Source organism: Carassius gibelio, chromosome B8, assembly GCF_023724105.1.
Source record: "Carassius gibelio isolate Cgi1373 ecotype wild population from Czech Republic chromosome B8, carGib1.2-hapl.c, whole genome shotgun sequence".
NCBI lineage: Eukaryota > Metazoa > Chordata > Actinopteri > Cypriniformes > Cyprinidae > Carassius > Carassius gibelio.
Window position 1 is genome coordinate 18,906,584 of NC_068403.1, and position 13,728 is coordinate 18,920,311.

The 13,728-nt window shown below is 37.7% G+C and overlaps 1 protein-coding gene across 2 annotated transcripts in view; it reads left to right on the top strand.

Moving 5' to 3' along the window:
* LOC127964064 (nuclear receptor corepressor 2) overlaps window positions 1-13,728 on the top strand; it is a 116,895-nt gene that overhangs the window by 30,299 nt on the left and 72,868 nt on the right. For both annotated transcript variants that reach the window (XM_052564214.1, XM_052564215.1), the window contains exons 2-3: window positions 3,930-4,126; window positions 6,063-6,193. In XM_052564214.1, the coding sequence (XP_052420174.1) occupies window positions 4,025-4,126; window positions 6,063-6,193 (233 nt within the window). In that variant the 5' untranslated portion in view covers window positions 3,930-4,024. The remainder of the gene's footprint in view (window positions 1-3,929; window positions 4,127-6,062; window positions 6,194-13,728) is intronic.

Here is a 13,728-nt window from a genome sequence, read left to right on the forward strand (position 1 = left end):
TTCTATTTCAAATAAACACCGTTTTTTTTTTTTTTTTTTTTTCTTTAAAGCAAAAAGAAGGAACACACATCAGACCTGGGTTTTCTGTGAGTAATGTGTGATTGATTTGGTATTGCATGTGTGTTCATGTTTATGTGTGAGTCTACAAAGTGCCTTTAGGATGACAAAGAATTTCTGTTCCTCCTCAGAGCTCCAAACATTCCTGGACTATTGAATCTCCTCCCCCAGCACAGTAAAACACTCTGCTCTATCCATGTAAATCATTCAGTGACAGACAGGAAGGAAGGAGGATGGTAGCGTGCCCCTCTTTGTGTTGTAGAAGAGCAACAGAGGACCCGACTCGTTGTTTTAATGTCCAAGTATTTGACAATACTCTGTGACCTTGTTTTAGATAATGTACACACACAACTGTTCATCTATAGAGACAGACTTCTCTCACATGGTAATTTTTGTGTGTCTGAGGACCCTTGAGATGGCAGTGGTTTGTATGTCAGTACTGAGCAGTAGGGCAATGACACACAGCAGCCACAGAGGGAAAAGCACATTCAGAGAAGCATATCTGTTTGCATTTGTGTTCATTAGTGTGATAGCGCTACTTCCTTTTTTATCTGAAGCCAGATGTAAAGGGCTATTCTTTAACTTTTAACTAGAGCAGCCTGATAGTAAGAAAGGGTTTGTAATGTCATTCCATTGGACGCCCAGTGGTAAAATATAGGGGTGTTTTTGAGCCCGATCACAGAAACCAGTATCTGTCGCTATGATCATGATACTGCTATTTTTAAAGCTTTCTTTTTATCATGTTGAATTATTTTATAGTAAGACTCCAATCAGGAATTTTAGACATTTATTCAGGGCCTGAATTTCATTTTTGAAAATGATGTATATTTGAAAAATATTTATCACCTAAATGTTTGATCATGCACTGCATTTTTGTTTTACAATCGTGCAATTGCTGCACATTAGATTACACCGCGTAAGCCTGATTTTGTGAGCTGTATGTGAGCGCGGCCTTTTACACCAGGTTCACACATATTCTGTTTGCAGTGCGTTTGCGGCCCATGTGTGGTACTTAAGTGGTGCAGAAGCAGCAGGTGCTCACTGTGCTTTCACACAGCAGTCTGCAACTGATCCGTGGCTGTTTACTACAAACACAACATTTATCCATTTATTTAGATTTCAAATCCAAACATTGTTACTTAAAATGTTTTTTCACCATTGTGATTCTTTTTTTTACACTGTGCAGTAGCTAATACAATCTTTCATAGACATGTTTAAATGTAAGAAACACATTTAGTGCTTTTTACTTTTGCATTTACTTCTAGATTTATATATGAAGTTGCTCAAGCAAGTGACAAAACATTTAAACTACTTTTCTTATATTATCACAAGCATTCTAAGTTAAAACTTACCACTGACAGAAACAGTCAGCTCTACTGTCTTTTCTTTTGAATTTAAAATCGTTATTACAAACAATCCTGCGGTTCATAAAGAACTTTGTTTCACTACCTCCACCAGTGCTATCTATTATTGCCTCGTTTATCTAAAAGTGCTCTTTTTCTTTAAACCTAGCCAAAAAGCCATATATAGCCTATGTTGAATGTAAAACATGGTAAACTTTCATTATATGCATTTATGGTGTAATTACTACCTTTTAGTGTCAATCCATTATCATATTTTTTCCACGAACAATGCGCTGCTACTTTAATTCAGCTTGAGATCAGTTTATGAGATTGGCCTTTTTTGACACCGCCGATCAATCATCCCAAAATTGACTTTTGGCTGATAGTGATCGGTAGCCGATCAATCGGAGTACCGCTAGTAAAATATGTTGCAGATACATGTAATCTACTTTTTAGAAACCACTAATTACCACAGATCTGCATGTCTCATGAAGGTGCCAAGATACTTTGCTTTGAAGAAGCTGTTTCTATTATTTTAACTAAAATGTCTACTAAGTAGTGATGTACCTAAATGATTTTTTTTTTTTTTTTACCCAAACACTGAAACCGTAGTTAAATTTTGGGTAATTACATTTGGGTAATCGAACTCCGTATGCTGTTCAGACTGTCTGGTTTCCAGGTGATTTTTGGTAGCGAGCCAGCTCATGCTATGCAGCATTTTTGGGAGAATGTCCACACTGTTGACGTGTTTGATTGTTATCAATGTTGTGTGTACAAAATAGACCCTGACATGGGAAAAACACATCATCTGAGAAGCACTGAAATTTTTCTGGTTGTTTAGATTTTGGTGCATTAATTTAGTAAGAAATACCATTCTGCTGGTATACTTGTACAACCCTTGTCTTTGGGATTTTGTGCTCTTGTGCAGAGGTTGCACCTCAAATTATCATTATCCATCACTTTGTTGGACTGGGTTGTAATATTTGCATTATGGTTTGTTATTGTTATATAATTTTCAAATTGTGTATATCTTTGATATCTTCCTGATTATTATTATTTTTTAAGATTGTTTAGCTGATAGAGTAACAAGGGAGAACTCGGCTAACATATGTTTTTTTTTTTTTGGGTCGTTTTCCAAGACAGTCTATGATAAGCACTGCAATATTTTCTTCAGCTAAAAATGTGCCAAGAATATTAAAGGGAAATTAGAATGTTGATCAATGCCAATCATTAGTTCGCTGAAAAAGGTTTATTCTTTGATTTCCTTTACGTGTATTGTTTAACTGTATTGTGTATTTAAACCACAGAAGTTAAATCTACAAGGCCCACATCTAAACATAATTCACACTACTTGACTTCATGTTACAGAGTAACCCTGCGTGTAACGTCTGCTTGTGATGGTTCTTGTAAAGTCACTTTTAGGTCACTGCTTTAACATTATGCAAATCCTGTAGATCTCACTTGCTTGTGATGTTTTTGCAAAACTTTGACAAGGTTCTTGCATGTCCAGCTGGTTATCAAGATTTGTGTTAGATTTGGCTGACAGCATCATGTATGATTCTATGTATGCCGTTGTTCTTAAGCATTGCCTGGTGCTCTCAAGACTAGAGATATTCCGATACCCTTTTTCTTTTCCCGATACCGATTCCGATACCTGGAAACCACCTCTGACTGACACTATCAAAAAGTTTACAACTGCAGTGCTTTCTTGGCCCTCTAGTCGCTCTTATCTGACTGTTCAGACGATGAATTGTAATTAGAGCATAATTAAATTAGGTGGATGAAATACATTTTGATTTAAGGTAAATGTGGTAAATGTGAAGTATGGCAAAGTACTTTTATTCTGCAGTTTCATTCTAGTTCTGCGGATATTTTCTCAGCTGTCTGAAACAAATTCTGTTCTATAACAGCTACTTGTGTGTCTTTTTTATATTTTATAATGCACATGTTTTACAGTAGGTTTTAACCTGCTTTAACAATGAACATGCATTTTAAATGATCTAGGCATTGTTTAATGTGATTAGTCTGTCCTTGTTTAAGTAGATATAAGTTGTGCTTGCATGCTATGATCTACATAGGGATGTTACCATTATAGTTGCTGAGTGAACCGCCTTGCATTAAAGAAATTTTGAACATTAAATCGGTTTAGCCATACTGTGTGTTTTTGCTGTACCTGTGAAAAAGAAAGTATCATAATGCAACAGAGCACACCAGCTGCCCTAATGAGCATAGAAAGAGACAGAGCGAAGAAGAGGAGGATCTAGAGGGAATACAGAGTGATCCATTCATTCACACAGTGTGCCGACATGTATCCGGCCAGCAGCAGGTGGTGGCTAGGACTTCTCTCTCGCTCACTTTCTCTTTCACTTGTCATCAAACTCACAGTTGCTTATCCTGGCTTTCCGAAGTTTGGTGCACCCTCTATGATTTTGTCCACAATTTAGTTTGACTGCACAGATTGATTGTTGTGTCAACAAATATTTATTGTTAACAGTTAATCTACAATGTTTTCTCTCTTGTTTCTTCCAGGTTGGTGACTGCCAGGACTCAATGCCCCATGATGCACAGCGTTTGTGACAAGACCACACCCACTTTCAGTGTGTAGAGGAAGTTGCATCGTCAGCATGTCCTCGCACCCTCAGTCAGTGCCTCAGGGTCGGAGGGCTGTGGATGCTCGTCACCTTCCTAGTCCTGCCACCCTTCCTCTGCAGCTGAGAGCCCATGCGGTACGGTACTGCACTGACTATAAAACAAAATCTTTCCAAAAATACATGTTATTTATCACTAATCTGCAACCTTGGACTTCCTGAACTGTGAGCTAAGAAAAAGTTTTATGTTGTAGTAATCTGTATATTCTATTATACACTAGGGATGCAATGATACTCTTTTTTCCAATTGGATACCAGCTCAGTTTATTTTAAATCTGTGCAGAATTTCTGTACTTCTGTGATTTGACCTAATCGTCACTCTTTATTATCTACTTAATATAGACAACTTAATTTTAGTTAAAAATAACATGAAAAAATATATAATATCACAAAAATACAATTATGAACTGGGTTAGTGGATAATTTAGCAGCAAAAGTTATTCTAGAAGAGTCACATGCGCAATTTTATAAAATCTAAACATTTAGTCAAATACAATTTAGTGGGGATCAAATAAAAGTAACTAAGTGTAGGACTAAATCTGGTAAAATTATAAATAAGTAAATGTTCTTATTTATAAATATAAGCTATAAAATGAAAAGACATTTCTTTTAAATGGACAGCACAGTAATGAAAACAGCAACTTATGTGAATCTTTACACTAAAATGTTTTAATTCGATGGATGAAACTCTTTTTTTTTTTTTTCATGTGCTACAGCGGGTGATTTTAAAATCAAGTTCAGTCAATATAATTTTATGGTAAAATAAAAATAACCATCCTATACACAACTGATGTTTACTTCTGGCTTTTCAAACGTGTATGCAAGTTCTACTTTACAAAAAAAAACATTTCAGTTTTGTCACAGTTAAGTCCATTTCATTTCTCATCCAACACACAAGAAGTTGAGCTGAACATCCCTCCACTGTCTCTGCTTGTGCAGGGACAAGTACAGTATGCTCATGCAACTTCAGTGAGCGGCGCAGGAAAGACTCTTATTTGTGTGTCAGTACAACAATGGCTGTTCGCTTCCTGCTATCTGTGCCTCAGACGTGTAGCGCTGCACTTCCAGTGCTGAACAGCTGCCCGTGTCCTACACACAGATTTCAAAATACTTCCACACGAACGACATAGCGAATGATTACAATGTAGTATGTGCACGCGGGTTTCCAGAAAAGTATTTTAAACAAAAAACATCTGGTTCCGATTTATGGCCGGTCAACCTGTGCATCCCTAGTTTTGACTGTCGTAACCGAACGTTGATGCATCCTTACTAAACATGCACACACTATTTTTATGTACGTCTAGATCTGACCATTGACCAGAAAGTAGTAACAAAGGACTGTCTTGTGTTACTGAAGATTATCACATAAAATTTGAGCCTCAGCCATCATCTTCACCCAGCAGAGATTACTGACTGGTTTTATTGACCACACAGAAAATCTAAATGAGTGGCACTCAATCCCAGCCAGCTCAGAAGCCAAGTGGAACAACACTTCATCCTCCAAACTTTTGTTCATGTTGGAATATGTCCTTTTTCTGACACAAAGCAGATGTTCATGTTTTCCTGTACCATTTGATTCCAAAAATGTGGTAATCCTTAATATTGGTGTTAATAGAATATATGCTAAACTAGCAAAATAACTAGTAACTGTAACACTTAAAGTTTGAGACTCTCAATTGAAGTTCATTTTCGTGGATGGATTACTTTCCAGTGTAGATGCATGACTGATATGACGTCAACAGTTTCGTGCAAAAAGTAAGACTTTAAGCTCCAACTAAAGGTCTGTGTATTATCTGTAATCTTTGGTTTGAGTACCAAAGATTTAGGCTAATTGGTCTCAGCATTTAGGACTGATCTGGGATATTTTTCTGGTTTTCATGTCATTAAAGGCGTGATTTAAATCTGGAAAAATCTGCATTTTATCTGGGATTGTATCATTTGTTATATTTCAGAAGTTGCATTCTTCATACAATGTCATTATTTGAGTTTTTGAAATGTCATGTGTTTATTTCAGGATGTTGGTGGACTGGTGGACTACCATCCTCATGCTCGGGACTATGGTTCCCATTTGTCCCATGGATCCCTGTCCCAGCCTCACCGCCGCAGACCATCCCTTCTCTCTGAATTTCAGCCTGGCAGTGAAAGGTACAAAACATGCACACGAGCAGACAATATATTGTGGCTGCCTTGCACTGAGATCTTGTCTATTTAATCCTGTCCATTTATGTCCTTTAGTCTAGCTGCCCATTTTGCCCTTCAGTCTAGTTGCCCATTTTGCCCACAATCTGTTGTTAAGCCTTTCAAAGTTGTGGCAGAAGGCTGTGACAGCAATGGCAAAACTGAAGGAAACTATCCCTCTCTTTTAAGAAGCCTTTATTAGGCCTGCATATACAGTGGGTAAAATAAGTTTTGAACACATTACCATTTTTCTCAGTAAATATTTTTCTAAAGGTGCTGTTGACATGAAATTTTCACCAGATGTCGGTAGTGGTGGGCGATATGACAAAAAATCTTATATCAAGATTGATACATTTTAATATCACGATAATGATATATATCTTGATATAGTCATTTTTTCTTTTAATAAGGTTTTTTATGATATTAAGATTTGATACCATAGAATTTTCATAATCCTTGTCACCAATGTCAATATAAAACTAATACAAGAAAATTATAATAATTGAAAAAAAAAAAAAAATATATATATATATATAACCTCACTGGACATACATAGTATCATAAAACTAATTACACACACCGTAAGTGAATAAATAATACATTGTGTAAATGAATTAGTCTTCACTGTGTAAGTTAGATGTCTGTCTGTCTATCTGTCTGTCTGTCTATCTATCTATCTATATAATATAATATAATATAGATATATACAGAGACACACACACTGTATATACGCATAATCATTAGCATTATTATTATTATTATTTTTTTTTTATCTAGTTACAAAAGTGATGTAGGCAAGAGCAGTGAGAGATTTTCATGAATGGCAGACAGGACGAATATTGGGCAGCTTCCCTTCTAAGACTGAAGTCCAGATCCAATATACTGTTACATATGCACTTTCTCTCGCAACTGTTTACTTCCCCTTAAGAACTAAATGACTGTTTATGAGGATACTTGCATTTGTATGCATATAAGTGTTTATGCAATCGTTCAAAGCCAATAAAGCAGCAAAAATGCTCACAAGCTCTATTAGCAGCTGATGCGCGGCTTACGCACTCCTCACACAGAACACATAGAGCTCTATTGTTTATGTTTCAATGGCCTAAAATCAGTTGTTCTAAACTGCAGTGCTTAAAAACTCGTTTTCGTGAACGAGTGCATGCTGTTATTAACGCGTCTTCTGCCTGCATCCCTGTGTAATGCATGTAAGACTGCCGTCATTCAAATAATGAGAACTTATTGCTGTAAACAATGTATTTTGTGGCACCACGAAATAAATGATAGAGCACAATAAGAATCGATAGACTTTTAATTTCATCCATTCGATTTATATCGTCATAAAGCCCAGCCCTAGATGTCGGTAACAACGCAAGCAATCTATACATCAGATAAGTTCAGAAAGTAAGTTCTGTGAAATAGTGGAAATACCAAGGGAAAACTATTGAACACATAAATAAGGGAGGTGCAAAAAAGCATGGAAAGCCAAGACACCAGCAGAAATTTCTCAGTAATTAAAAGCAGTCCTGCCCCTAGTAAGTGGAAGTGAATATTAGTTGATTTTGTCTCAACTGATGGCCTTTAACACTTCGCAGGGCACTTACGGTCAAATAAGACAATGCTTTAATGCTGTTGCCTGAACAAGAGACCTCCTTACTGAAGTGAAAGTGTTGACTGGTGACACTATCTCGCAAACGCACTGGCATATCTCCACCAAATTCGTGGGAACCATTCAGCTCGAGGAGCCCTCTCGAATGCCACCCTCCTTGCATTGGTAGCCCCCCAGGATCGCTAGATCGGCCGGTGCCAGACCAAGAATTTAACCACCCTTAACTCCCGAACCTCTAAAAGATATATATGGGTCGGGCTCTAGTTATTATTAATAATGTAACAATGATTTAGAAAAATAAGTATTTAAAATTAATAGCAGCATTTAAATAGCTGTAAAATGCTCTTTTAGCTGTGTGCACTGTAGCTGAGGAGCTGAATGAGTGCCAGTAAAATGAAGCCCTTTTTTAGCATTTTATTTAGGCTATATGACAATCAAATAGTTCTACAACACAATATTAGAACTTATATATGCACAAAAATACATAAACGCACAAGGGAACTTGAACTAATATGTGCTAGTCAGAATGTGAAGCTCTTGTTGTGCATGTATGCGGTGGTTCTTCGCGTAACAGTGCACTAAAACACAAAAATAAACCCAGAAAATTCACAACTTACAACAATATGTATGTTTATATATATATATATATATATACAGTCTTGTTCAAAATAATAGCAGTACAATGTGACTAACCAGAATAATCAAGGTTTTTCGTATATTTTTTTATTGCTACGTGGCAAACAAGTTACCAGTAGGTTCAGTAGATTCTCAGAAAACAAATGAGACCCAGCATTCATGATATGCACGCTCTTAAGGCTGTGCAATTGGGCAATTAGTTGAATTAGTTGAAAGGGGTGTGTTCAAAAAAATAGCAGTGTGGCATTCAATCACTGAGGTCATCAATTTTGTGAAGAAACAGGTGTGAATCAGGTGGCCCCTATTTAAGGATGAAGCCAACACTTGTTGAACATGCATTTGAAAGCTGAGGAAAATGGGTCGTTCAAGACATTGTTCAGAAGAACAGCGTACTTTGATTAAAAAGTTGATTAGAGAGGGGGAAACCTATAAAGAGGTGCAAAAAATGATAGGCTGTTCAGCTAAAATGATCTCCAATGCCTTAAAATGGAGAGCAAAACCAGAGAGACGTGGAAGAAAACGGAAGACAACCATCAAAATGGATAGAAGAATAACCAGAATGGCAAAGGTTCAGCCAATGATCACCTCCAGGATGATCAAAGACAGTCTGGAGTTACCTGTAAGTACTGTGACAGTTAGAAGACGTCTGTGTGAAGCTAATCTATTTTCAAGAATCCCCCGCAAAGTCCCTCTGTTAAAAAAAAGGCATGTGCAGAAGAGGTTACAATTTGCCAAAGAACACATCAACTGGCCTAAAGAGAAATGGAGGAACATTTTGTGGACTGATGAGAGTAAAATTGTTCTTTTTGGGTCCAAGGGCCACAGGCAGTTTGTGAGACGACCCCCAAACTCTGAATTCAAGCCACAGTACACAGTGAAGACAGTGAAGCATGGAGGTGCAAGCATCATGATATGGGCATGTTTCTCCTACTATGGTGTTGGGCCTATTTATCGCATACCAGGGATCATGGATCAGTTTTCATATGTTAAAATACTTGAAGAGGTCATGTTGCCCTATGCTGAAGAGGACATGCCCTTGAAATGGTTGTTTCAACAAGACAATGACCCAAAACACACTAGTAAACGGGCAAAGTCTTGGTTCCAAACCAACAAAATTAATGTTATGGAGTGGCCAGCCCAATCTCCAGACCTTAATCCAATTGAGAACTTGTGGGGTGATATCAAAAATGCTGTTTCTGAAGCAAAACCAAGAAATGTGAATGAATTGTGGAATGTTGTTAAAGAATCATGGAGTGGAATAACAGCTGAGAGGTGCCACAAGTTGGTTGACTCCATGCCACACAGATGTCAAGCAGTTTTAAAAAACTGTGGTCATACAACTAAATATTAGTTTAGTGATTCACAGGATTGCTAAATCCCAGAAAAAAAAAATGTTTGTACAAAATAGTTTTGAGTTTGTACAGTCAAAGGTAGACACTGCTATTTTTTTGAACACACCCCTTTCAACTAATTGCCCAATTGCACAGCCTTAAGAGCGTGCATATCATGAATGCTGGGTCTTGTTTGTTTTCTGACAATCTACTGAACCTACTGGTAACTTGTTTGCCACGTAGCAATAAAAAATATACTAAAAACCTTGATTATTCTGGTTAGTCACATTGTACTGCTATTATTTTGAACAAGACTGTGTATATATATATATATATATATATATATATATATATATATATATATATATAATTTTTTTTTGTTTTTTTGTTTGTTTGTTTGTTTGTTTTGACATTTCCAGTTATAGTTAAGAACCTGAACCTGAGGAGCTGAATGAACACCGATAAACTGAAGTGCTTTGCTATCGTATTAAGTCAAGGAAACGCATCCTGTATGAGATTTAATTAGATATTAAACACATAAACTAAACAATGTCTTATTATAATAGTGTTTATTTATAATTTATAATTTTATGTAGCCTTGACAGACTTGCCCTTTTCAAATAGATTCCAGTCATATTTTTAAGCAATTAGAAACCATCGCGACGAACAGTGTGCATCTGAAATGTTTTGAATAAAGTAATGCATTATGGCCTTTAATTATTGGCCAAAAAATTTTCATATTTGGTTGATAACTATGACAGTGAAAATGACTATTAATTGGCTGATACCGATATGGCGACTGATATATCATACATCCCTCTTTGTACCTATCAGAGAAGGATCCATATCAGCTGTCTGTTTATTTGGCCTATGAGGTCAGCATGAAATTGAAATTCATCTTAACGTTTTTGTATATTATCAACTTAACCATGCATATTTCTTTTTTATAAATGTTGTCATTATAATTTTTAATCAAAATATCTTTACTCAGTCTTCTGATTAAATGATAGACTACTCTCTGGTAACCTCTCTCAGATGTACATCACAATAGGGAAGAAAATATCTGTTGCTACTTCCAGTTCAAATACAATTAAATCCAGGTATACAAATATGTTTGACTGACTATATTATATCATAACTTTTATCTGTTAGCAAGCCTATATTTTGGTCAGGAGATTTCAACAACTTTCTAATCGTTTGCCTTTTTTCCGTAATCCAGTCTGTGATTCTCTCATCCATACCATTGTTCCTTTAATGCAGTGATGCGTGCGTGAGTGTGTGCTAGGTTAAAAATATCATGTTTTCCTTTCCTCCATGCTGTGATTTATTTTTGCCATATAAGAAGCACAGTGTTGAATATGTGCGTGGGTGTATTGGGAATAGCTGTGTTTCTCCTCAGTCTGAATGCTGAATGTGGTGTGTGTGTGTGGGGGGATGTGCGTGTGAGCTGAGCAGTATAGTCAGAGCCTGGTACAGTAGAGCTGGCTGTTCACACAGGAGATGGACCAACACCCCCGAGATACCAAGAGCTGCTGGAAGGATGGGTTAGCTTGAAATATAAAGTGTTGTGTGTTGGTAAGGTGTGTATGTATGCTCTTCCACATCCTTTACTTCCCCACTGCAGAACTGTCATCTTCCTTTTTTTGATGGGCATCTAAGTCAGATGAAAAACCACTAGTGCTATTAGAATTTCCTAACATACATAATCAAATGTTATACAGTTGAAAATGCAGCCCTACTTAAAATTAAAACAGTGAACTGCACATGAGCCAGTTGTAGTCTGTAGTTTTTTTGTTTTTGTCTTGTTCTGGCTATGTAAATTAAAGTTTTTTACACTGTTAAAGAGTTGGATTCCCATGCTAAACATGGACAAAGTTTCAAAAATTAAGTTGTACGTTTGAAGGAGTATTTTTGTTCCCAAAATACTCCTTCCGGTTTGTCACAAGTTTCGGAAAGTTTTTTTCGAGTATGGCTCTGTGTGACGTTAGATGGAGCGGAATTTCCTTATATGGGTCCTAAGGACACTTCTGCCGGAAGAGCACGCGCTCCCGTATAGCACAGCGCTGAGAGCACAACAGACTTCACTGGTCAGAGCGAGAGCGTCGCGAAAAGTCACAAAAGAAGTGTGTTTTTGGTTGCCAGGGCAAGACAACCCTGCACAGATTACCAAAAAAACAGCATTAAGGGACAAGTGGATGGAGTTTATTTTTACAGAGAATCAACGGAGTTGTGCAAGCGTTTTTGTTTGTTCCCTGCATTTCGAAGATGCTTGTTTTACAAACAAGGCCCAGTTTGACGACGGATTTGCGTATCGTTTAGTTCTTAAGGATGATGCAATCCCAACGAAAAAGGGTCACGATCGTGTGTTGGAACCGCATGCGGTGAGTAAAACTGCTTCAAATATCTCTGCCTCCTTGTTAGTGCTTCCGCCTCCCCCAGACCCGGGTTCGAGCCCCGCTCGGAGCGAGTCGTTGCTGCTGCTGCTCTCGTTCAGTTTCAGCTTCGGGATCTGATTCTGGATCATAAATAAACGGCTGAATCTGACTGTTATCCATGGTTTGTTTTGGATGATGTTTTTTTTCCTCAAGGTAATGTCACAGCTTCCACATGCTCTCAACGCAAAAGCCTACTGGCGCTCGTGATTCTTTAGCTCCGCCCACACGTCACGCCTCCAGCCGGTCGTGTTTTTCCGGGAAAAATCGGTACAGACTATCTTTCTCTTATGAATATAATAAAACTAAAGACTTTTTGGAGTTATGAAGGATGCAGTACTACTCTATAGGTACTCAAGATTAACAGGATATTGAGTGAAAACGAGCATTTCACCCCCCCCCTTTAAGGTCTGTTTTTGGTATTTTAAAGACATATGTCTTTGTGTTGTTTTGTGATGACAAGTGATTGGGGTTGAAAATAAGTTTTGTGGTCTTATCACCTTTTATCCTCTAGAAAGAGAGAGATAATAAGGGATTGAGGGAAATTAAAGCAAGATGGATGGAAAGGAAGAGGGTTGGTAATTGTGCAAGTGAAAGACTGACTGTAGCCTCTTTCTCACATAAATTCCAGAAAATACATGGATAATGTGTCCCGGAATCATTTCATTGTGGTTCATTCACACTGCCAGTGATTTTCGGGAATCTGTGTGTGCATTCACACCAAGGCAAGTGACATTACCATGTGACGTGTAATATGACACGTCCTGTTTTAATTAAGCTGGCGAACGATCACAACTTCAGCGCAGATAGCGAAGAACTTCCTGATCTCTGCTTCATTTCAGTTTGCACACATTTTTTTGTCACGAACGTTGATCTGCCAGTAAAAGAGTCGCACAATAACGTGCGTCATCACTAGGACACACCCTTTACAGCATTCGTTCTGGAGCTCATTCTGGAACTGAACCTGGCAATGTTACTAGGTCCCCAACCCGGGATCGATCCCAGAATCAATCCTGGGACGTGTTTGCATTCACACAGAAGGCACTCCAGTAATTTTTTGGGACCAGCGTGCAGTGTGAAAGGGGCTAGAGCGATGGAATGATGGCGGAAGAGGAGAGATGGAGAACATTACAGACGTACAGGGGCAAAGTTCCTCTACAATAGCTCAGACATTCAGCACGCATGATCTGACCTCAATTCAGAATGAGGTCAGAGGCCAGTTGCTCTCTCTCTTTCTCTCTCTCTCTCTCTCTCTCATTGTGTGTGTGTGTCTCTGTGTATGACAAATCCTGCCTGCAGATAAGATTATCTTGCCCACTCACAGAAAGAGAGCGAGCATGGGTGAAAGCTGTAGTGTGATGTAATTATGTAAGTGCCAAGTGCCTATTGAAATTGGGGGATTTTGGTTAAATTGTGTGTTTTCAAGCATTTCGGTATCTTATCGCACATTGAGTTTTGCTAATGTACATGTTACCTTCGCTCTGGTTTAGATTAGTT